At 37.3% G+C, this 26,906-nt stretch overlaps 1 protein-coding gene across 44 annotated transcripts in view; it reads right to left on the minus strand.

The window, feature by feature from the left end:
• The window catches only part of ERC1 (ELKS/RAB6-interacting/CAST family member 1), a 573,654-nt gene that overhangs the window by 383,191 nt on the left and 163,557 nt on the right, over positions 1-26,906 (minus strand). For 37 of the 44 annotated variants that reach the window (XR_008617636.1, XR_008617631.1, XR_008617632.1 and 34 more), the window contains 3 exons: positions 21,875-22,068; positions 12,379-12,390; positions 6,005-6,140 (listed from right to left, as the gene is read on the minus strand). Coding sequence is in view for 22 of the 44 variants with exons in the window: in XM_055085407.1 (XP_054941382.1) it covers positions 6,005-6,140; positions 12,379-12,390; positions 21,875-22,068 (342 nt within the window). In the remaining 22 variants the exon portion in view is untranslated. The remainder of the gene's footprint in view (positions 1-6,004; positions 6,141-12,378; positions 12,391-21,874; positions 22,069-26,906) is intronic. The other 7 variants (XR_008617647.1, XR_008617641.1, XR_008617645.1 and 4 more) reach the window with 1 other exon arrangement.

The following is a 26,906-nucleotide window of genomic DNA, read 5'->3' on the forward strand; positions in this document are numbered from 1 at the left end:
GAGCGGCTGGGCCCGTGAGCCATGGCCGCTGAGCCTGCGCGTCCGGAGCCTGTGCTCCGCAGCGGGAGAGGCCGCAACAGTGAGAGGCCCGCGTACCGCAAAAAAAAAAACAAAACAAACAAACAAACAAAAAAACCCTAATATCTTGGAGGGATAGAGACTTGTCAAGACATATCAACTCTAATAATAACGGTCTATTATCGATATCATCATGGCTTTAAGATTTGGGTCAAATCTTTGGAATAGTCAACTTGCTAAACTGAATTCTAAATTAAATGATGGCTTTAGGATGTCAAACAATATGGAGAACACAATAATGTCTGCATTGCAAATTCAGAGATGGTAGATGAAAAAAGCCCAAGATATCTATCCTGTATCATTACGTTTGGTGGTAAGATGTTGTTGAAATTCATATCTCACTTGTTTAAAGGAGATGGGAAAGTGAAGTGGGTGATTATAAGTGCTGAGGAAATATAGAGTCAATGACTATTTTAAATAAAATTTTAATTCTGAACTATTTACAGACATACAGAAAAGTTGCAAAAATAGTACAGAGTTCCCATACACCCCTCACCTAGCCTCCCGTAAAGAGCTTACATAACCACAGCACAATGATCAAAACTAGGAAATTCACAATGGCACAATACTATTAACCAAACTAAAGATCTTATTCTAATTTCATCAGTTTTTCCCTAATGTCCTTTATCTGTTCCAGGATTTAACCCAGGATCCCACATTTCATTTAGTTGACATTTCTTCTAAGTGTCCTCCAATCCGTCTCAAACAGTGTTCAGTCTGTCTTTCCCTGTCTTTCAAATTCTTGACATTTTTAAATATACTGCTCATTATTTTGTAAAAAGTCCCAGAATTTGGATTTGTCTGTTATTTTCTCACGATGGGAATGAGGTTATGCATTTTGCAGACACACATCAGCACCTCTGTACCTCTCTGTCTGCATATAAATTGAACACCATGAGTTCTTCCTAGTATTTCTGATTCCAGTCTAGCACCCCAGGTGCTTTTTCATTATTCTTTCTTGAATAATGAAAAAACTCAGCCTTCATTATCTACACTGTATTTCTTTATTATTACAACATTTATGTACAGTTCTTCTGTCTTTAGCTTCACAGTATTCAAGAAAATGGCTTCCAAAGCTCCTTAGGTCTGTTCCCTTCTTCCCCACCCCTTTGAGGGCAGTTATGTTACTCATTTATAAAACTGGTTCATCTGTTAGGGTTTGTACTCCTTCTGGGGTTCCCCCAACCCCACACCTTGACTGGTTTTATCTAGTTTTGGGGAAGGGTAAAGAGAAGTGTCACTTCCTCCTCAAACCTACCACCCCCATCCCCTTCCCCTTCTTTCTACTAATCCCCTCCCTTAGATAACTGGTCTCTTTCGTTTCTAGCTTATTGCTCCTGTTTTCTTTGGCAAAAAGGATCAGATATATGTGTGTTCTCTCATAATGAGCAGCATACTACAGAGAGTCTTTTGTGTACCCCCCGCCCCGGCTCGACAAGATGTCCTGGGTATCACGCCACATCAGTTCGGTAGAGAGCTCCGTCTTTCCTTTTTGGAGCTGCCAGTCTCCAGTGTGGATGCGCACCACAGTGGATTCAAGCACTCCCCTATCCATAAGCAATCACGCTGTCTGCAATACTTTGCAACTCGTACAATACTGCAAATAACCTTGTGCACATGACCTGTGAACAACACGGGGCTTAATCTGAGTGTAATTATAGTCAGCCCTCTGCATATGAGGTTCCTCTGCATCCATGGCTTCAAACCACAGACTAGGTTGTACTGTAGTATTTACTACGGAAAACTGTCGGTGTATAAGTGGGTCCTCGAGTTCAAAACTGTGTTGTTCAAGGGTCAGCTGTATATGTATCTTTATACTGTTGGAGATGTGTCTTCAGATACATCTAGACATTGGAGAGCTGGGGCAGTAAGTACCTGCATATGTATATGAGAATTACAACCCACATAAAAAAGTCGCTCTGGGGACTTTACAAATTATTAAGAGCACAAAAGGGCTTCTAAAACCAAAAAGTTTGAGACTAGTTAATGTAGATCATAGGAATAACTACTCAAAACACGAAAGTACAAACTCTGAGTGTAATTATAGTCAGCCCTCTGCATATGAGGTTCCTCTGCATCCATGGCTTCAAACCACAGACTAGGTTGTACTGTAGTATTTACTACGGAAAACTGTCGGTGTATAAGTGGGTCCTCGAGTTCAAAACTGTGTTGTTCAAGGGTCAGCTGTATATGTATCTTTATACTGTTGGAGATGTGTCTTCAGATACATCTAGACATTGGAGAGCTGGGGCAGTAAGTACCTGCATATGTATATGAGAATTACAACCCACATAAAAAAGTCGCTCTGGGGACTTTACAAATTATTAAGAGCACAAAAGGGCTTCTAAAACCAAAAAGTTTGAGACTAGTTAATGTAGATCATAGGAATAACTACTCAAAACACGAAAGTACAAACTGGATGCAGTCGAGTGCCTTCACAACTAAGGCCATGCTAAACAGCAGCAGTGTTTAGAGCCTGTGAGATCCCGCGATTCCTTCTATTCTCAGGTAGCATTTTCATTTCATATGTAAGGTATCTGTTTAATCTCTTCAGGACACTCTTAATGTGTTGAGCCAAGAACAAAGTAACAACTTATCTCGAAACTCACTTTATGCCAAAAAGAAATACTTTATTTCCACCTGAAGTATTTAAAAAAATGGAAAATTAGAACAAAATGAAGATACCTTTTCAGAACACTTTCAAAATAAAACATGGAATTTTGAATTAAAGAAAAAACACACAGAAGAGCAAGGACAACGAATGTGCAAATGCTACGCACAACTGTCAAGGATAAGCCTCACACATGACGTTGAACAAAAGAAGCCACAAAGGAATAAATATGATCGCTCTACGTAAAGCAAAAATACGCAAAACGAATCTATACTTTTAAAAAATATATACACAGGTTGTAAAGTAAAGCAAAGAACAATGAAAGTCACAATGATGAAGGAAGGGAAGAAATGATGATTGGGAAGGAATACATAAATGATTTCCGGGATGCCAGCAGTATTCCAACTCCTTGAGACAATAACTTTACATGTATTATTCACACTGTGCATGTGAGTGTGTTTGTGTGCTTTATGTACTTTTAAAAATGTATATTATTCTTCAGAATAAAGAAAGTTAAGTGAAAAAGTAATACCACTGCTTTGTGACAAACTGTAACCAGAAAGAGTGAGGTCACCAATGAACTTAACACCATAACTGGCAGTCACTGAATAACAAAAGGCAAAAAACGAACCTTCTAGTTTAAACCAAGCTTTACTCTTCACAAACAAAAGAAAATACACTGTGTGTTTATTAACATGATAAGCATAATTAATCTTCGGAAGCCAAGGTGGCATCTGATAAAGATTAAATATTCGTTACTCATCAAAGTTCAAAACACTAGTTATAAAGCATTTCTTTTTAACATGATAAAAAATATTTTTTAATCCTCGAATTACTATTATGCCCATACTGGAAATACTACAGTAATTCCTTCCCTTCACTTCACCTATTTCATGAAAACATCAGTAAAGGACCCATATGTACATTCAGAAATTTAAAACAAAAACAAATTCAGATGATGAGAACTTTCAAAAACACAAATCCTCAAACAATTGCTTTTCTACTCCCCTACTCTCCCATGGATTCTACCATTAGCCATTTCTCCAAGAATCCCTAGTGTCTTTCAGTGGGGACTCATATTTAGAGATCACAATACGGTCCTAGGGATACTCACCACCACTGGGTTGTCATTTGCAATGACACAGTTAAGAAACAAGGAGCAGAGCTAGTGAGTAAAAGAGCTGAGATCAGATCCAAAGTGTCCCGCTTGTAGTCCGGTGCTCTTTTCACATATTTGAATGAACTGCATCCACGTGTATCTTGCATATGGCCATCAGCTATCATTTTTCATAACTTGAATATCTGTCACTTACTGAGACACCTTGGAAAAGTCACTCATCCACTCTAAATTCGTTTTGTCTATATGTAATATGTAAACAAATAATCTGATTCACTTATCTGTCGGGTTATATAAAGAGGAAACAAGAGATGACCTATGAAAGCACTTTTGGTGTTACTGTAACACCTGACAGAAGATTAAAAGGGCACGCTTCGGTTTACAAAGACAGACTGGTAGCAGAAACCATTATCTGGTGGGGGTGGGGGGAATGAGACAGATGAAACAGGTAAGGCGCTGCCATAAAGAAGGTCTTGTCTTATAAAACAAATAAATATTCTCTATAATTAAAAACAATGTGATCCTAGTCCAGAAAGCAGGTTGAACTGAAATCCTAGAAACAGCCTAATTATTAAACAATTTCATAAACCATAAAGATGTCAATTCAAACTTATGAGCAGTGCAATAATTTTCTGTAAATACTCTAGTGAAATTGTTAGCAATGAAGAAAAAAATAAGACCCTCACAACACAAACTACCCTAAAATTATTTAAATTAAAAAGTAAAGGTTAAAAATGAAAGCCCAAAACAACTTAAAAATATTTATAGGTAAATATTTATATGTTCTCAAAATGGGGATAAACTAAGCAAAAAATCTACAGGGAAAAAGCCACCATGGAAGACAGAGATAGATTTAATTACATTAATAAACAAATGAAAATATGAGACATGAAAAAATACTCTGCCTCACTGAATCAGAGAAATATAAATTAAAACAAAAATTAAATATTTTCCACCCATCAGATTGGCACTAAAAAATAAAAACGGAGGAAGAAAATCTATAGTATCAACTGTTATTGGCAAGGGTGAGGGGAAACTAACTGGTATGCTGCTTTTTTCAAAAGTTGGTATATTTGAGGAAATTTATACTGCTTCTATAAGGAGTATGTATTTTATAATCAAAGTTATATAAAAGAGGAATGAAAAAGGGAATTAAAAAGTCGGATTTTCAGGTCAGAAATGAATTTGCTATAAAGCCTAAAAATGGTTTCTACATAACAGATAACTCCTCCAAATCTCTCCAGTAAAGATTTCTGTGGCTATGCAATGTGGCATAAACACTATCACACCAATTGGAAACTATAATGAGAGAAAAACAACCTGGCAGTGGCCAGCAGTCTTGCCAGGAGTTTTAGAGATTTCCACCACATCTATGGCATTCTCTAAACTTAAACTTTCATTCAGACAGGCGAGAGATCCGGGGAGTCTCAGTTAAAATCACAGCCGAGCCACTAAGAAAGCTGTGTGCATGTAGGTAAGTAATTCAATTTCTCTGAGACCATTTCCTCATCTGTAAAATGTGTAAAACCCATCTGCCCCTCTGGACTAGGGAAGGTTAAGAAACAGGGAATGACCAGGCCCTGGTTTCAGGCACTGGGCACACAGCTGGCACTTACATGGTCACTGCTACTCTTGTTACTGAGTCTGGTTTAACTTAGTCTTGTGAATAATTAGGTCCAAACATCGATTATGTGGCCAGTGAAGTAAAAAAGTATGTTTTAATACATCCTGTATGACTGAAATACACCATCTAAACTGAACTTTTTAAAAGTAAGGAAAGAAAGAGGGAGGGGGGAAAAGGTAAGAAAGGTGCGGGGGGGGGAAGGAAGATGGAACAAAGGAGGAAGCCAGGCACAAACCAAGATTGGTTTCATTGGTTTATTACTGAAGGAAAATGGCCAGTCGTTACGCTGACCACCTGACGCCCAGCAGGCCCCACTCACCACACGGACACGGAACTTACCAAGGAGGCGGGATCCCCTTGAGGAGATGGACTTTCTCCTTTGCTGAGGTTTCCTCACAAAGCTGTGGAATAAAACTTGCCTTTTCTATTTAAAGCCATCCCTTTACTGCTAAACAGCTGGTCTGAGAGGAAGGCAGAGGGCAGGGTTAGAAAGAGAGAAGGAGGAGGATGGAGAGTGAGCCACGTGCAAGCGGGGAGGAAACCTGCTCGCCCAGGGCCGGGGCCCCCTGCCCACCTGCAGCTGCTGGGAGCTGTCGCTGAGGGTGTCCTCCCTGCGCCGGGCCTCCTCCAGCATCTGTGCACTTTTCTTCTTCTCCACCTGCTCCTTGTGCTTCAGGTTTGCTACCTTCTTATTCTGGTCTTTCACTTGCCTGTGGATAAGGGGAGAAAAATCAAGCTCTTCATATATACGCACAGGAAAGAATGTTTGTTCACCGACTTACACCACTGACCTCCCAAAACACCTGAGGACCAGCAAGAGTTCCTGCTGCAAAACTGTCCCCCCAACACTGCCAAGCTCCTCCCCATCCATGGCAGCGAGCTGTTAACCAGGGTGTTTCGGGAGCACGTATCTAAGCGTGTACTTTATGAAGCACAATGAAATCATAAAACAGAAAAAAAGGCATGGGGTAGTGTGAAATGGCAGAAAAAGGAAATAAAATTCAGAGATTTTTGCTGGAAATATGAAAACAGGCTCTTGACATCAATGCTATGAAACTGCAGAATGGCTATTTAAGAAAGGTTTGTAATACAACTCTAATTTGACTGTTATTAAAGATTTGAAACTTTCAAAAAGCTATATATAACATATATGTATATAAAACAGTCACATAAAGATCCAGGGCCCCAGCTTAAGCAACAGATCATCCTATCTACTTCTGAAGCTCCCTATCCAACTCCACTGCCTCCACACTAAGATAAGAAAACTAGACCAAGTGCTAGGTCACAGGTAAAGAAGACTAACTTCACCAGACTGGAATCATGATTACCAATCAAAAAATACGTTCAAGGCCCTGCCCAGGAGAACGTGGGCTCTGGAATGCAAGGGGATCTACGTTGGTTTATGCTTTGACAGTCTGTGAAGCTCTTTACATGCTCCTTACTCATTAGGTAGACAAGTATTTGGTTAAACACCTCTCTCAGGTACCAAGCATGAGAAATATCAATCCATGAATAAAAATAGTTCCTGCTCTCAAACACCTCCCAGGCATCCAAGCACATACAGGGTATACTAAGTGCTATAAGAAAGTGCCCAGAAAAGGGGTCGAGGTGGTCGTGATGATCGGAAAAAGCTTCCTGGAAAACGATCTACCTCTGCACTTTCCTAAGGGATTAGTCCAAAGGTTACTAGGTGAGAGGACAGCAGGACTCAAGCCCTGATAAAAGGAGAATGTGTCCCGTTGGGAGAAGCCACATTCACTATGACTGCAGCTTAGAGCTGGAGCAGCAGAACAAAGGAAAAGGAAGCCAAAGGTAAACGAAAGCCACATAATTATATCATGCTGAGCAAGGAAGTTGCAGTTTATCCTAAGTGTGTAAGACTTTATGTAGGGAGATGATATAATCAGATTTCCAAACTTTTGGAAACAAATCGAAGGGGATTCATGAAAACAAATCAAAGGGAGGGTGCAACAATTAGAAAAGAACTCATTCAACTCTGCCTTAGAGTTGCAGCAATAAACTGAACTAATAATGAGACCATACAAGCCACCACGGTCTATATTTAATTAACATCCTTTAAATCAGGTAATGACAGCCTGTGGTGAGGTCTCTTCTCAACACATTCTATAAGAGTTGCTTTATCTCCAAACTACATCATCATGGCTTGTCAGATAAAACACAGGACATCCAATCAAATTCATATTTCAGATAAACGACAAATAATGTTTTAGTATAAGTATGTCCCAAAATTTATGACATATTAATACAAAAAATTATTCAGTGTATATCTGAAATTCAATTTTAACTGGGCATCTCATATTTTTATTTGCTAAATCTGACAAGCCTACAGAAACTCAAATCTTGACTAATTGTAAAATTAGTCTTTCCTCCCTTCTCTATTGAATTTGCCATCTTTAGCTCATCTACAGAATACCAGGTAGTTATCTACAACTGCTAGCTAGAAAAGCAACATTTACCACTTCTCAAGGCATAATGGCGTGAAATTCAATACCCTTCAGTGGAAGAGTTAGGTAGGTCAGCACAAGTCTGTGTTCACACACTTATTTCTACCAATGAATCATCCAAAACAGTAACACTTTTATTTTAGGAGAAGTTAATTAACAGAGGTGTGGCTACACTGTGCTTATGTGGCCTACTACAAAAAGCTCCAGGCAATATTACTGCTTGAAAGGAAAATAAATTAGGAAATATACTCCTGAACAATAAAGGTATTTAAGAACGCCAAAAGAATGACAAATGGAAGCAAAAAATGCAATTAACAACAGATCATTGTCTCAGATGATAAACTCTTGCCCATACGTAGAACCCCTTGTAAATTGATCCCACAGGGTCAGAAATGCTCTTGGCCTACAGAGCCCTGAATACTTTGGCTGAAAAGTAAGAAAATAACTAAGCCCTCACAATTCTACTAGACTTCTTTTTGTGAATGACATCTTATGAGGTTTTAGTGACTAGCATCAGTCAATAATGAAAAAAATTTTCTAAAATGTGCAGAGAAATGGTTGTATGACCTAGTTTGATTTTAGAAATCAATGTAGAACTCTTTCAACAAACTAGATGTGAAACAGACTATAACAACAGGAATGTACTTGAGCAAGTCATAAAGTATTTAAATTTTATTACATAACAATACAGGGACTCTGGTCCTAACACAGTTAGTAGGAAGCATCCCAAGATTCCAAACATTTGTCATGAAGACAGGTCTGCAAAGGCCACTGCTAAATAAAACATGGGTAATAATAATATTGTGCTTAATCTGTTTAGATATAAGAGTGAACGAGATGACATTTATAGGTCTAACTTCCTGAATGTCTTGCCTTTAGCCAAAGGTGCTGCTATATAATAAAAAGCAAAGATGAATTATGGACTGAATCATGTCTTTTCATCTAAACATGGAATTTGTTCTTTGTATTCATTCTCTGGGGCTAATGTCACTGAACAGGAACTAAAGAGATGTGTGTTTAAGGATACAGAGTGTGAATCTTTAGTCATCGTCACTCTAAATAAAATCTCTGCTCTGTACTGAATGGAAAGGCGGACAGAGGAGGGCAGGGGAGGAAGAGCAGAAACAAATCCATTCAAAATGGAAAAGCTCAGTGGAGACACGAAAATACAACACTACAGGTAATTGTCACTATTAACACAAAACAGGCTAAAACAAACACTGAATGAATAAGTACCTTGCCCAAAGTCATACAATGAAGTAGTCTAAACATCCAACCCAATCTCAAACCATCAATAAATTATATTCTCTTGATGACTTATTCAACTGGACTTGGCAAAACCGTAATTAAAATGGTGAAATGCTTCTATATTAAAAAAAAAAAAAAGCACTAAATTCCAATCTGGAATGACAAGAGGGTTTTTTATATATTACAGCCAAAATGATCCTTGCCACTGGAAAAACAAAGCTTGTTATATTTTTTATTACTTGAAAAATAAACTTATTTAGAAATAAGTATAGTTTAATGGCATTTACTGTTAACTAAAAATGAATCAGCTAAGAATATTAAAATTAACCTAACTTGTAACTCAGAGAATTATGTCTACAACGACTTCCATGGACAAATTCTTCTGGAGCCTTTCATAAGGTTTTGTTTAGAGACATTTAGATCAAAATCTGTCATGCAAAAATCAAAATACAGAACAAAGTGATAAAACTTCCCAGTAAAACTATGAGAGCCCTTGAAGCTTAAGTTAGAGAGGAAAGTCCTCCAAGTACAAGGCAAAAACCTTCATGATATTTTTCTCCTAAAGCTGAATTGTGGTCAGACTTGGAATTACTTAAGTGGTACCCTAACTGTTTTGCTACAATGTGGAGAAAATATTTAGAGTAGAAAATTGGAAAATCACTTTTAAAATGCAGCATTTGTGCTTGATACTTTTATTGCAAACACTATAAGATTTCTTCCATAATGAATATGGTCTATTCAAAGTTGAGTTCCATAAAAAATGTTTAAAAAACAAAACAAAACTGAGTCTTTGGTAGTAACAAGTCAGGTGACCAATAATGGAGATGAAAAAGGAATTTTTTAAAAGAACGTGAGAAACATCAAGAATTAAGAAACATGTAAAAGAAGAAAAGCAAAACAGGCCAAAAACTGTCAACAAGGTGGTAAGAGAGCTAGCAGAAAACAATGTCACATAAACTATTAAAAAGCAGAGCTCCAAAAAGAAGAGAGAGAGTCAAAAATCTAACACCCCAGAAATGCCAGTAGGCCCGAGACAGACAAGTCCACTAAATTTGGCAAAGAGTACCACTGAAGCAATTTTAGTACAGCACTGAGAGAAGATTCCAAATTATATTGCTGTGGAAATAAACGGGAAGTGTGAATGTGGAGGCATCAAGCATAAATGATTCTTTCAAAAACTGTGCAAATAAACAGAAAAGAAAAAGTAAAAGGTAAAAGTAAGATACTGTAGTGAACTGAAACCAACGAAAAGACACTGGAAGGATTGCTTCCATGTCTTTTTAAGGATGGGAAAACCAGGATATGTTTTATGTTTGGGAGAGTCAGTGGGAAGAAAGAGAAGAGAAACAGGGAAATAAGGAGAAGGAGGATTCAATTTATGGAACAAGGTTTTGAAAACTGGTCAGAGGGAAGGAAAGAACAGAGAGTTTAGCCTCGGAACAGAGCTGGGACATCTGTCCCACTGACAAATGTAAGGTAAGGATGAGCGAAGAGAGACATTCTGAGACTGCTGATACGTAGAGAGAAGGAAGAGGATGGTTAAGAACCCCTTCAGGAATTAGATTTGTATAAGTAATTATGAAACAAAGGTTTATTTATTTTTTTAACATACACCCCAAACTGCTTATTTTTAAAGAGTCAAAGGTAAGAAGACTTTTTCAGAAATATCGTCAAGCACTGAGAAGAAATATCAGGGAGAGAGATTTGGGAAAGAGAACCTTTTTCCCAAAAAAAGCCTCAACTTCATCTTTCTACCTATAATAGAAGTTTCAGCACCTGAAAAACAGAGTCTGAAAATGTCATTACAGAAGGGATACGGCTTCTTTTATCATCTTCTACACATAACATACACAGCTTTGCACTTTAAAAGTGACAGGCGTCAAGAGCACAGTGTTGTGTTTTAAAGACCCTGAAACGTATGGCACCGTACTATGGTATCCTGGACCAAACAGGACTCCATGAAAAAAGCAAAAAGGAGTAATCATAACAGCTCCATTTACTGACTGCTCACCTGGCGCCAGACGCTGTTCCAAGTGCTATCTGCATTAACTCATTCAAAGTTTACGACAACCCTTCAGATATTAGAGAACTACTCCAATTTTACAGATGGGAAAATTACAGATGAGAAATCTACCTAAGAACACCTGGGCAATCTGGGACTCTAATTCCTAGGCTAGAGTGCATATCATATAAAAAGCCCTGAGGCTGAAATGAGAATATCTGGCTTCAAATCTAAGTACTACCACTAACTAGTTGGTTCACCCTAGATGTGGAAATCTAATCTCAGACCCTCATCAGAATAACAATCTGTCCTGTGTAACCCACATGCTGACAAGTACTTTTACAAACAGTAAACATATATGATGTTGTTGTTATTAGAAAATAGCTGGTAGGTAAAACGCATGTGGTATGGACAATATTTTCTGAACCCCATCAGAAATTCTCACACCTTAATTTACATCGCCATGGCTCATATGCAAAATAAATAACTTTTAAAATGCAGGTTTCTGATTGTTTTCTGCCAGCTTCCATTACTAATTTACTTACTAATGAAGATAGATGAGTTAGAGTTACTTAATGGACTCTGTACTTGTGTTACTTGCCTAAAAAGTAGAAATTCATGAACCTCTCTACATACTTGCTGGGAAGATCAACTGAAATAAAACCTGTAAAGCTTCTCCCATAGAGCCTCTGACACATGAACAGCAGGACTGGTGGTTGTTTTTGTCACCACCAGTTCTACCATTCAGCAGAGTCACAAAACAAGCCCCAACCTGAAAGGGTATGTGTAGGTTTGTGTACGTGAAATAATTCAAAGGTTCTTATAAAAATCCACAGACTGTGGCAATTTTCCCTCCCTCCTTCATGCTGCACTTTACCTACTAATATAACAGCCAGAATGTCTCTGGATGAAAACATAATAAAATTAAAGCAATATTTTTCACCTCCTCATTCCTCTAGTGGCTTCCTTTCATCCTCGTTTCTCTCTCAGTCCAAACCTGGTCAGTCTGATTCTCGCTTTCTGACCACTCTCACTATCTTTTGAAGCACAGAACCGTGAATCCACTCTTCCGATAAATCTAAGATTCATGACATTTTCTGCACTCTTAACTGAATTTCTAGACATCTCGTTCCTGGGATAAGTTCCATCATTTCAGTTGCTTATAGGAATTCAAGACAACGTTAGTATACAATGTTCTGTTACATATCTTTGTTTTAGGACAAGCATACTGACCTTGAGGTGAGACTGAAGGAAACAGCAAATCCAGGAAGAAAGTGTGAAAGAGAAAGTTAGAAAAAATTAGGGCAATATTCAGAAATAATATTATTCACAGACATAGGCAAAATATAAAGCACAGGATTAGAGAAGGGAAAGGAGTCACACAGATTCTGCACTGGCAACAAAAATTAGTAATTTCAGATTTTCAACAACTGTATTTTCAGATTAGATTACATCACTGTACCTTAATGTAAGTTTCTAAAGGAACAAATTTTGTCTAAAATTTACCATTTCCTAGGGCAGGAAAAAAAGTAGTTTCTTAAACACAAAGGAAAAGAAAAGAAGGCTAGCTGCTCCCCTTCTCGTTTAAGTAGCTAACTGCGATCCTACAAGGTCAGTCAGCTTAGTTCTACACACACCCATCTTAGAACTGACAACTCCTTTATCCACCCCAGTTCATTTCTTAGACCCAAGTTATCCAGGAGCAAAAGCAGAAGAAAAACACTGACAGCTTCAGTTATTCTGTAGAATACAGAACTCTAATTCATTTGGAAAATTTTGAAATAATTTTCTCAAATGTGAAAATAATGTTTTCCTAATTACACCCATTATTTCTCATTCCAAATCTATCAAATCCACCCCCAAAGGTGCAATCTAAAAGCAATAATGAAGAATATATGGCTCTATAAACATCAATTCATTTCCAATACTGCTCAGCAGAAAGAGATGCAAAGTAGCCATGCTTCATATTCCTACCCTAGCACGAAGGCCCTGAGGTTCATTATTGCTTTTCATAACAACAGGCAGTTTTCCCTTTTTAAAAATTAATCAATGTCATTGAAAGTAGTATCGATATTATCCTCCAAATACTTAAGACTTCTAACAGCCAGTGCCATCCAGCTTACCTTCAGGACCTAAATTTTACTTTAAGAATCTAAAACAAGAAGTTTATTTCTCGAATGCAAGCACCATTTCAACTTGCACTTTAATGTTTTCTAATATTTCAGTACTAAAACGAGAGTTTTTTAAAACTCATTGTCAGAATAATGAAAGGCAAGGATAACAAGATTTATGATCGCCATTATATAAGATAAATAGATGAAAAACAGAGAAACAAAATGACAAACAAAACTCCTCACAACCACACAGCGAATACGTGGTGGATCCATGAGAGGAATGTAGGTCTGCTGACACACCTCCTGGGCATACTTTATATGTCCTATGATGCTTACAGATTCCTGAAGGGATCTACAAAAATCCATGGATCTTTGGCATTTGGAACACAGTACAGAATGCAGACCATGTTCAAAGTCAAAGAGAGGCCAATCATTTATCTAAATGACTGTTCCCAATGATCTTTTTTATTTTTGTTGGTTATGACACATTACGTTAGAATAATTTTAGATCAACAATGACACTCACTGAAATCTCATATAGATGCAAAGCTTTATACGAGACACAAGAAAATCCCTGAAAAAAGAAAAATTAAGCTTATTCCTGTCGAGAGTGAGCAACCTTAAGGATCTTTTTAACTATTTTACAGTTCAGGAGTCATATTTCACTTTGGCATCAAACTTTAGCTCTTGGGAAATAAATTTAGGAGAAAAAAAATCTGCATATAGAATAACTATATATAATTCTAATGTTTCCAGTGTAAAGTAAAAACTTGAGGTAACCATCAAAATTTCTATCAAGACTGTAAAAAATTATAAGGTGCTCTGCCCACAAGAAACTTTAGGAAGACGGCCTAATAGAATTGACTATGTAAAGCTGTGTGATTTATTCTTCTTTTAAATGAAATCAGTGAAATTCATCTCAGAGGAAGAAGAAAGAAACAAGCGCCCCCCCGGCGCCCCAGAAAGCAAGCTGAAGCCAGCAGGATCAGATATAGAACCAGTCACCTTCCGTTATAACACTCGCAGCATCTCGTTTTCCCTTTTTCTTTTCATTTTTTTAAACACAACCCATTCTCCCTCAAGAAAGCACACACAATCACTGCACTCATTTCTCCTCTGTTCCAACTACGTCAAGACCACATTCACCGACACTGTCCTTTGTGGATCAGAGATACATGACTATAAATTTAAAAGTAAGGAAATGCTTTAAGGAACCATTTTCCTCATGAACTGTATACTAGTTTACGCCAAATCTATATACAGCTTAATATTAATTTCCCTATGGGAGATTTCTGAAGACATTAAGCTGAATGATCAATTCGGGATTTCTTTACAGAAAAAATATTTACAAATATGAAGATTAAATATGTAGGTTTATATTCTCAGGTTATACTGTGCCATAGATGCCTGAATATACTGTGATACCAATATAAAATCACAAACATAAAACCCACTTTCCCAATGAAAATGTCAAAAAAAATTTTAGGTCAACCTAAGCAAATGAACTTTCAGGATGCAGTTAAAACAGTCAAATATCTAATTATAATAGTAAACATATTCATCTGGTTACACACATTTAAAATGGAATACATGAGAAGATAACATTAATTTGGAAATACTTCCTGCCACCCCCAGTCACTGAAATAATTTTATTCACTCTCTTTGCGCACATCTTCAATATCAATTCACCAAAGGAAGAAGATGCGCCATTACTCTATGTATTACTAAGAAATAAAAAAATTATACCAATTAAATCACGCCATTATTTATTCACGTATCCCAGTTTCAGTGATGTTATAATGTAACAATACAAGTTAGAATTGGTATTTCACTGTGACAGAAGAGGAGAGAGGTTATCTATACTTTTGTTTAACCTGCAGATAGAAAAGTAATCCTATTGAATTATATTAAATAAGAATACTTTATGCATTTACTTATATTTTTACAGAAAGAAAAGTATATGTGCAATGGTAAACATATTACAAACATAGAGAAGGAACAAATATAAAAATATATTCAATATAACAAACAACAGTATAAGGGACTATTAAATCTCCATCTGTTTGATGAAAGGTCTGAATGTGCAGGGGATGGGAAGATAAAAGGGAAGAAATGTGGGATGATTAGACAGTAAAATGAGAAAGGAGCTGTGTCTCTCTGTTTTAACGTATGTATTCATTGGGCCTGCAACAATGTACAGTCTTGGGACAGAATGTGATAGATACTATAAAAAAAAGCACAAAAAAAAAAAAAAAAGGAAAGAGAAATTACTACCTAAGAGAGGTCAGTAAAGTTTTTTTTCCCCAAAAAAAGATAACAATTAAAAGGCGTCAAATTCCCACAAATGAATAAGGGGAAAGAAAATTTTAGTCAAAGAGAAAATACTCAGAAAAAGCAGATAACAAAAAAGTATTCATCTCCTAATTCTAAAGCCCAGTTTTAAAGAAAACAAAGAGTTAAATCTACTAACATCAGACCAAAAGTTGGAAATATCCTGTAAACTCTTAAGTTTGCCAACACATTTTGAAAGATTTATAAAAAATAAAAATAACTCCATTTTCATTACATAAAATTTCAGATACTAGTAAGCTTTAAAAGGTCATATCCTCGAGCCATGAGGATTTAAGCCTAGTAACTATCTTCCCTAAATTCTCCAAATACCACCAGAGAAGTACTTTCTCTTGCACATGCACACGTGCAAATAACACCACAGACTAAATCTCACTCCTGGCATGATGGGAAAATGACCCCATTCTTTGTGTTCAAGCTCAGTTCATTACTTTGATCTCGAACTACAGAAGTATAGATTCCTCTCACTTACAAAATGAGGTTAACAGTTACTGCTTTAGCAATTTAGACAGTTAATTCAGGGGCTAACTACCTTGAGCCTGAATTCTGAGCAAACTGGGAACACCTTTGCTTTAAAAAAAAAAAAAATCAAGCAGCTCCAAATCTTACGAATAGATCATATACCAGTTTTTTAATAGAGCCAGTTGTTTCTAAATCAGAATGTAGTTCCCTTGGAAACATTATAAACACAGGTTAATTTTTCTTGCTAGTCCACAAAATTTAAGTTTAATCATGATGTAAAAGCTTAGAACTAATAGTTCTAGATCAGGTCTGGAAAAGACAGTTAGCAAAGAAAATGAAAGTGACCATCACAAAGCAGAAAAACTGTTTCCTCCTGTTATGACTACTTACAAGACTGGCCCCCAAATGTGTTTATGTACCTATACATATGTGTGTGTGTGTGTGTGTGTGTGTGTGTGTGTGTGTAAATAACAACACTGATTCCTGGTTCTCTTGCCTTTGTCAGAATAGTACCAATAGCAGCACACTATCCTGGCTTTCCCTCTCCATTTTACATCTCCATCTACACTACAGTTCTAGGACCTAAAATTAGGAGCCTAGGATCCAAAACAACCTGCTAGCCTTCTATCCAAACAACTCTCAAGCCATTACCATTTAATACTGGTCACAAAAATTAGAAGACCAGACTTAAGAGTCTGAAGTTCAACAAGAAGCCCCTTTTCTATAATAGTTCTGTATCCTGGGGCACACATCAATTGAGCATGTTAAGTATTACTTCCCAGGAGAGCTCAACCAGACCGCAAACGGAAACCTCCTCCCTGAAATTTCTAGGTACTGGCAAGCTGTGGAAGAGCGTCTCTGCCAGCCTCTACAGAGGAAAAGTCCGCTCCTTGCTGGAGCTCTGGCCTTCCGAGGCCAGATGATAAACCCCTTGAAGGCAGAGGTTTTGTTTGTTTTGTTCCCTGTTGTGTCCCCAGAGCCCAGAACAGTGACCAGCAAATAAGAGCCTTCATAAGTAGAAAAATTAACTCATTAATTAATGAAGAAGGAAAGGGAATATTTTGTGGCAAAAAGCAGAGTGAGTTATGGAGAGAAAAGCTAAACTCACAGATTGGCTACTAGTCTCAAGAGCTCGATAACTACAAATCTTACGAACAGTAGTGTTTTTAGAGACGCGTATTTAAAGGGAGAGTAACCAGGTAAAAGGAATAAGGAATAAAAAGAACTTTAGGGCTTTCAAAGATTAAACATGTCTGAGAAAACATGTCCTTTCTTCTCATCTTTTAATCCCTCTTATAAATGTCAAAACAAATGAAATCTACACCCATTAAAATTCCGGTTTTTATATTCCCACAAATCAGGAAATAGAGTAAATCCAAATTTCTTATAAATTATTTAGGTTACACAATAATATTCTATTATTCTTTACATCGCTGAAAATTCCTAACTTTCATAAACCAAAGGCAATCCTTGATACCTAAATTACGTGAAAAATCAGAAGATGGGTGTCATTCTCCAAACATAAAAGTTTCTAAGTGGGATGCTGAATCTAATTTAAATAACCCTCACATTAGAGTAAACTGAGGATTTCTAGTGCAAACACCAAACTCTGCGGATTCAGTAGTGCTTCTGTATCAGAAAAAAAAATGTAATAAAGCAAATACAGAAGCAAAATTATGCACGGGGGATAATGCTCCCAGTATACTGCCATGGCATGGGTATTTAGCTGAAGGGACATGAGTGAAAGAGCAGACAACAAGCAATTCTTTCAGGAGTCTGAAAAGATACTACTATCAGAATTTCATCAGCCTACATTACTAAACATTTTAAACATTATGCCAAAGAAAAGGCTATTCATCATGCATCTAAATAGAAACTATAATATGCTCATTTTAGAAGAGAAATATTCAATTTACATTTTGGGTTCCTCATGCTAATCTAAATCAATCTACTTATATAACATGTCAGTCTTTAGGTTTGCTTTTACTATTATTTTCTCCCTTAAAATCATCTGTGAAGACTATCCAGAACCACCAGGTGATGACTTCGTTGAAGTGTCAACCTGGGTAGGCTACAGCACCCAGTTAACTTAATCCAACACTAATCTAGATGTTGCTATGAAGGTATTTTGCGGATATAAGTAAAGCCTATAATCCATTTAAGTAAAGGAGATTACTATGCCAGATAATCGAAGTGGGCATATCTCAATTCTTTGGAAGGCCCTAAAAGCAGGTTTCCCAAGGAAAGAAAAGAAATTTTGCCTGCGGACCACAGTTCTGGCCCATGCCCACAGGAGGTCTATCCTGCAGGTGATCTCCTCCTGACAGCTTTCCCATACACGATTCAGACTTGCTTAGCCAGCTGCTAACAATCACGCAAGACAACTCCTTGTAATAAATCTGATATATAGATCATATATATATAAATATATGTATGTATCTCGCCTACCGGTTCTGCCTCTCTGGTTGAACTCCAACTGATACACACCATAGTACGGAATATAAATTTAGAAATAGTACTTCTTAGATTTAATTGGGAAAAATATTTTGTATTTGCAGATGTATGGGTAGGCCTACATAATCCACGTTTTAAAATTGCAGTAGCTCAAGACACTGGTACCACACTAAATCATCTGACAGGAACTACTATTGCTCTGTAAGAGCAGTGTAAGGGACTATTTGTTCTTCTCAAGACCACAAAGAATAAGTCTGGGAATTCCTCATGATTTAATCTACACCTGTAAATACTGGAGAATCTTACATAAGTACTAGGAAATTTTTATAGAATAATAAGAATTTTCTTTAGCCCAATGATAACGTTCTGCTGTCATTTTTGCACTTAGAAGGTTGCTGAACACCTGGTAAAAATGCATGCTACTTCCTGAATGAGGGTGTGGCACTACAGCTGCATCACCTGAGAGGCTACTACTTAAAGGGCACTCCAGCAAAAGAACCACCACATAAAAGATGGGCTAGAAATCAAGAATAAGACAATTATATCCAACAGTATCGGAATCTTACCAGAGAGAACACATACTTTACCCACAAGCAATGGACCTAAGAGGTACTGTTCAACTGGATATATAACCGGCTAGCCTTTAATTCTGATCAAGCAAAACCCCCAGCAAGCCCCAGCAGCAGCAAGAGTGGCAGCAGCAACTCCTCTAGTACAGAACTGTAGCCTTACTTAACACTCACTTTCCCAGGAAGTCCCAAACAAACCCCCCTGATGGTGCAGGGACAGAAACGTGGTGTGGAAGGTACAAAGTGTGGGAGGCTGGCTTTCTGAGAAACAGCATGGCCAAGAGGGATATGAACACAGACAGACACAGAGACCAAAACCCCAATGGAACAGGACCGGGATAAGACAAGCCAAAAGAAAGGTGAAGAAACTCAGATGATAAATGACAGGGAGACAGACACCTACACACAGGAAATAGTGGAATAGCAACATAAGAAGCAAATGGTTAGTAAGAAACACAGCAGCCACACACACGCAGCTCAGTACTAAAAATCTGGGAAGAAAAGGCATAAAATAATTCCAATCATCTTTTATTCCCATCTTAAACTATGCAGCTCAATAACAAATTACAAAGCCAGTAGCAATTGAGTTTTTAAAACTGTTTCTTTTCTTGGTAGCCAAGAAACTGTGTGTGGAATCTTAAAAGAAGATTACAATGTTACATGACCAGAGGACAAAATTCTATAGTACTTTTTCAAATTTATAAGTAATATTCTGTGGAAAGAACAGATCATTTACAACTCTTTCCCAAAATGTGAGTAATATGGTGGCTAATAAAAGCTATCTGGTGTGCTTTGGATATCAAATATAGATTTAATTCCATTTCTTACTCTCGTTCAAATCACGTCCATCTCCCAAAATCAGTATTGGGTCCAAAAATGAATTGAAACATTTTTCAAGCAAGGTATCTGGAATAGCAAGCAATAATTTCAATGCAGAGTTCTAATACAAAAAAATCAAACTGAAAAATAAAACTTTATCAAGAAATTTCTTTTCTGAAATACTGAAATACATTTAGTGGGAAGTCACTAATCCATCAGAAGTATCGTATTTTAAAATCTATGAAATTAAGGTTTGAATAAAAGTCTGATTTCAAAAAAAAATAAAAAATAAAAAAAATAAAAATAAATAAAATCTATGAAGTACCGCTGTTGATTTCAGGGTGACACAAAAGCAAAGAAAGGCATGTACTCATTAAGTATGTAAGGAGAGAGAGAGAGAGAGAGAGAGAGAGAGAGAGAGAGAGAGAGAGAGTGTGTGTGTGTGTGTGTGTGTGTGTGTGTGTGTGTGCGTGCGCGTGCGTACATGTGCTGGGCGTAAAGATGCAGTGCAAACAGGGAAGACGTACAAAAAACATGCATAATCTAATCCTGAGACGGATAACTTGTTAATTCTGACTTAAAGAACTTTATCCACCCATCTTATCCAGAACCAGACCAGAAAACATGAATAGAGTTAATATCAAAATAAGAGGAAACAAATGAGTAGGTGATCAGCTCATTTATTCACACTTTCAACTTAGTGAAGAATTGTGAGGGTTGGACTTTATCCTTTTAGTTTTTTGAAAATCAAAATTCTATGGGTACAGGGCTTCCCTGGTGGCGCAGTGGTTGAGAGTCCGCCTGCCGATGCAGGGGACACGGGTTCGTGCCCCGGTCTGGGAAGATCCCACATGCTGCGGAGCGGCTGGGCCCGTGAGCCGTGGCCGCTGAGCCTGCGTGTCTGGAGCCTGTGCTCCGCAGCGGGAGAGGCCACAAGAGTGAGAGGCCCGTGTAACGCCAAAAAAAAATAAATAAATAAAATAAAAATAAAATAAAATTCTATGGGTACAGAACAAGAGGAAAAAATTACTTCTAGGGGAAAATATCAAGTCTACCAATATCCTAAAAATTTAAAACTTAGTAAACAACTTATGAAAGTAGTCTACTACTTCCCAACATTCAAGAGCATGAAAATAAAATACTTCTATGAATCAGGCTCAAAGGAGTCACATGGATTAATGACTTCATTCTGTCACTGCCAGTCTCTCTGACTGTTCAGAATACAGTGATTAATGCAGCTCTACTGGAAGAACTATTTCTATGCACTTGTGAATTTATGTTAAATATATGGTGTAAAGGAAGAGGCCAAGAGGCATACGCTTTATCCTTAGTATAAAATACCCTAAAAAAAGGCAAAGAAAATTCCAAGAGAGCTATCTGGATGGTTCTGTTTAAACAAAGCTCATTTTGAAGAAGTCAAAGTCAGAGCTCAATAAAAAATCACATCCAAGTCTCCTAAATTGTCCTGAAAATGTCCCTCCTTCTAAATTTGACCTATGTACCAATGTAATAGCTTGCTTCTCCACCATACAGAGTCTAAAAATTCACAGCCCAAAAGAGCAACAGCTCCACATAAAAGGTCTAAACCAATTAAAAATTTTAACTCCTTGAACTTGAGGTTCATTTGTTCCTTAAACAGATAAATAAATAATTAGAGAGCAAGTGGCTATCTGCACTCTCCTGATTAGCCAGTGGAAAACTTTAATTTCTTAATCAATGAATACTTTCTCTTTCCAACCAATGATGCTGAAGTCCATAGCTTCCCAATCTATTCCCACTCTGTGCTGCCGTTCAGAGACTGCAACAATGAAGTTACACTGACTTAGAATAAAAAGTAGGTAATAAAGTAAATTCAGAGAGGCAGATATATTGGAAAAATATGTCCCGAAAAGTATATAGTTTTAAAACCATCCTTCAACCTTTCTAACATAGAGAGTGCCTCTTCAGCTTCCCTTTCCTTACCTTTCCAACTCAGCAATCTTCTTATCTTTGTCATTCTTCTCATTTTCCACCTCCTTCAAGATTTCCAAGAGGCGGTCAACTTCTGCCTGGGCCTTGCTAGAGTCATCTTTGTACCTGGCAATCTCTCTCTCCAACTGCTGTATTCGATCACTCATCTCTGGACTGGCTCTGGCTTCCAGTGCTGCCTCGTGTGCCTACAAAGAAAATGTCCAAATTCTATCAGATATACATACAGTGGCAGTGGGCAAACCATGTCCCCAAAAGCCACCTATACTCCAATTTCAACATGGTATTATCAAACATCTAATAGCTAGTCTTCAATTTATAAGGTTCTGCTCTGCTTAAATATTACATAGACAAAATATCACTACACGGTTAATTTTTTTTTTATAACGGGAAGTTTGTACCTTTCGACCACCTCCACCCATTATACAAACACACACACACACACACACACACACACACACACACACACACACACACACACACAGAGCCCTCCATTTCTGACAACTACCAATCTGGTCTCTGTATCTATGAGTTCAGTTTTTCATTGGTTTTTGGTTTTTACATTCCACATATAAGTGAGATCATACAGTATTTGTCTTTCTCTGTCTGACTTATTTCACTGCCCTGCTTTTAAAATGTAATAATGTTAGGGAAACACTTATCTACTAGAATGGGATAAAATCTGAAATTTGATATTTAACAATTATTCTGGGTCTTACATTTTATTACTAAACTCTTATCTCAATCTTGCATTAGGAAATATGCTCTCATTTATTTTAAGACTTTTTTTTTTTTTTTTTTGGTACGCGGGCCTCTCACCGTCCGGACGCGCAGGCTCACCGGCCATGGCTCACGGGCCCAGCCGCTCCGCGGCATGTGGGACCTTCCCAGACCGGGGCACGAACCCGTGTCCCCTGCATCGGCGGGCAGACTCTCAACCACTGCGCCACCAGGGAAGCCCTTAAGACATTTTTTTAAAGTCAAAGGTTTTTTTCTTTTCAATAAGGCAATTTCCAATATAAATTAAGTTTAGAAACAGACATGATAAAATAGTCAAATTCATTCAACATCTAGCAGAACTAAAAAAGCTGTATAAGACAGGTATATTGTTAATTAAGATCTCTGTGATCTACTTTCAAATTCCTAGGCATAGGTAACTTATTGATTCTATAAACAGTTACGTGTTAATGAATAAAACTAAAGCTGATTCCCAAATATAAATTAATAAATTATTTTTATTATATTATTATTTTAGATTTTATTCTAAACAGAAAAATTCATACAAATACCTTCATAAAACAAGAATGAGTAGGCCTGTTCCATACGGGAAACTACTGTAACTTCAGTTCCAACATGTAAAAAACTCAGAAGTCATCACTACCATTCTTACAAGAAAAAGTTGAAAAACAGAAAATCAATGACTTTTCTAGGACCTATCAGAGAACTGAGGTCACAGGAAAAATTACCCCTCCAACATCAAGAGACACTGGCAAACCCACAGAGCTGAAGCGAGATCTGCTCGCCTGGAGCAGAAGCTGTGAGCAGAAACACTTAAGTGGTAATTTTAAGGAACTGCTGGGGGCTGAGTGTGGATGTACAAGCAAAAGAGTGAGAAAAGTCCCAGGGCCGGCGGTTTTAAGGGGGCCCATACTTTCATGGGCTTTAATCCAGGAACCACACCAGGGTCTCACAGTGAAGAGTCAACAAAAATCCCCTTGTGGTTCTGGCTGCAGGAGGGGAAGAGTAACAATTGTGAAATATGCCCAAAGCGTACTCTATCCAAAGACAGACCCTCAGGAGTAAAAATTTTAACAGAGCTTTATCCTACCTGAGGAAAAGGCATTTCTCCCACTCTAGCCCCTGCTAGTAAAAAATAAGACTCATATATTTGACACAGATGTTGGAATTATCAGACAGGGAATTTAAAGTAACTATGATAAATAGCTAAAGGCACAGGACTTCCCTGGTGGTCCAGTGGTCAAGAATCCGCCTTCCAGTGCGGGGGACACAGGTTTGATCCCTGGTCAGGGAACTAAGATCCCACATGCCACAGGGCAACTAAGCCCACGCGCCGCAACTACTGAGCCTCCGCGCCTCAACTAGAGAGCCTGCATGCCACAAACAACAGAGCCCACGCGCTCTGGAGCCCGTGCACCACAACTAGAGAGCCCGTGCATCATAATGAAGATCCCGCATGCCACAGCTAAGACCCAACGCAGCCAAAAAAATAAATAAATAAATAAAATAAATATTTTTTAAAAATAGTTAAACGCGCTAAGGGGAAAAGGAGACAACACCCAAGAATAGAGGGGCAATGTAAGCAGAGAAATGGACACTCCAAGGAAGAATGAGAAGGAAATGCCATATATTAAAAACATGTAAGATCTTGCTTATAATGTGGACTCTAAAAAAGGTGAACTCATAAAAGCAGAGGGTAGAAGGGTGGTTGCCAGGGGCTGGGGGTGGGGGAAATAGGAAGATGTTGGTCAAAGTGTACAAACTTTCAGTTATAAGATGAATAAGTCCTTAGGATCTAACATATACGATATTGACTCTAGTTAACAATGTTGTGTTGCATACTTGAAATTTGCTAAGAGAATACATCTTAAAAAGTGTTCTCAACAACCTAAATGTCCATCAGTGGATGAATGGATAAGAAAATGTGGTATGTACGTATGTAGGTATGTATACACACACAGGAATATTACTCAGCCATAAAAAAGGGGGGAAGTCTTTTCATTTGCCGCAATATGGATGAACCTTGAGAACATGCTAAGTGAGATAAGTCAGACAGAGTAGATAAATATCATTATGATTGCGCTTATATATGGAATCTAAAACAAAAACAAAAAGACCAAGCTCATAGATACAGAGAAAAGACTGGTAGCCTGCCAGAAGTGGGGAGTCAGAGGTGGGCAACATGGGTGAAGGTGACCAGAAGGTGCACATGTCCAATTACAAAACAGTAAGTCCTGGGGATGTGATGTACAGCATGGTGACTATAAATACGTGCTGCATATGTGAAAGTTGCTAAGAGAATAAATCTTAAAAGTTCTCATCACAAGAAAAAAAATTTATAACTATGTATACTGATGGATGTTCAATAGATTTACTGTGGTGATGATTTTGCAATACATACAAATATTGAGTTGTTATGTTGTACACCAGAAACTAATAAAATGTTATATGTCAATTATACTACAATTTTTTAAAAGTGTTCTCACCACACACATGAAAAAAGGTAACTATTTAAGGTTGATGAATGTGTTAATTAGCTTGATTGTGGTAACCATTTCACAATGCATACACAGATTAAAGCATCATGTTGTACACCTTAAATATATACAATTTTTGGCATTGAAAAAGCTGAGGAAAAAGAAAAGAGTGAAAATGTATACTGCAAACTCTAGAGCAACCTATATTTAGGTTGGAGGAGGGCGTTGCGGGAGCAGTATAATAGGAAAACATCACTAATTAAAATGAAAAGTTACAGTCGTCCAGAATGAAAGAAGGGAAAATACGAAAAGTAAAATGGCAATTAGTAGAAAAACAAGTAATAAATCAGAGTAGGGGGAAGCCACCAAGTCCTCTACCCAAAGGTAACTTTATTTTTTCTCATGAACCTAAACACAAAGTTTAAGAGATCATAAAAATGACCAGCTATAGAAGTATCATAACAAGGAGATTAAAAATAAAGAGAAAATGTGGGATTGTCATAAATAGGCGAGTTTGGAATATTAGTGAATAACATTTATTACTCTTGACAGTTACTGCTCAGTTTCATAATCCTAAATACATCTAACAGTCTTACCTTCAATATTCCAGTATTAAATAGAAAATTACCTCCACTTATTTAGTGGGGGGGGGAGTCAATTATCAAATCTGAATTAGTTAATCTCAAAGAAAGTATTTTCCTACTTACTCAACAGTAACTTTAAGCTACTGGATTTTCTTCCTTTCCCTAGCTTAATAATATAACTTCATTTCTGGCATACCCTAAATAATGATTCATCACAAGGTGTTCATGCTGAACACACCCAATATATGGAAAAAGAACACCACCAAGTCTCAAGACTAGGCTGGGCCCCCTTTTCACCAGTAACCACATGAACTGGACCCAGTTAATCAGAGTTGGTAACTCAGAGATAATAAGTATGAAAGTGCTTTGAAAACTACAAACTGCCATATAAATATTAGAGAGGTATAAATCAATGAAATGGATAGTAAATACCTGTGCCAAATTCTAATATTCACCGGTATGGGTGACTATCACTGTTAAATTATCTCTTTCCAGGAAGCCTAATGCTAGTAGAAGAAAAATATCAGATAATTGAGATTTTTACATTGTGGTCTTACATTTCATCTATAAAGGAGCTGCATATTTTGATCTTACTCTGAATTGCCAATTTTCTAAGAGTATGGGAACTCTCAGGAGTAAAGTAAAATAGGATAAGAAAGCCAAGCGAATTAATCAAGGTATAAATGGTATTTTGAATTTTAGGAGATTATTACTCCACTGGTAAGTTATTCCATATGGACACTATAGCGTTTTCTACTATGCTATTATTTAAAGCAAAGCAAGAACAGTAATCAAGACAGTATGGTACTGGCACAAAAACAGAAATACAGATCAATGGAACAAGATAAAAAGCCTAGAGATAAACCCACGCACATATGGTCACCTTATTCTTGATAAAGGAGGCAAGAATATACAATGGAGAAAAGACAGCCTCTTCAATAAATGGTGCTGGGAAAACTGGACAGCTACATAAAGAATGAAAGCAGAACACTCCCTAACACCATACACAAAAATAAACTCAAAATGGGTTAAAGACCTAAATGTAAGGCCAGACACTATAAAACTCTTAGAGGAAAACATAGGCAGAACACTCTGTGACATAAATCACAGCAAGATCCTTTTTGACCCACCTCCAAGAGAAATGGAAATGAAAACAAAAATAAACAAATGGGACCTAATGAAACTTAAAAGCTTTTGCACAGCAAAGGAAACCATAAACAAGATGAA

Source organism: Physeter macrocephalus, chromosome 6, assembly GCF_002837175.3.
Source record: "Physeter macrocephalus isolate SW-GA chromosome 6, ASM283717v5, whole genome shotgun sequence".
Taxonomy (NCBI): Eukaryota; Metazoa; Chordata; class Mammalia; order Artiodactyla; family Physeteridae; genus Physeter; species Physeter macrocephalus.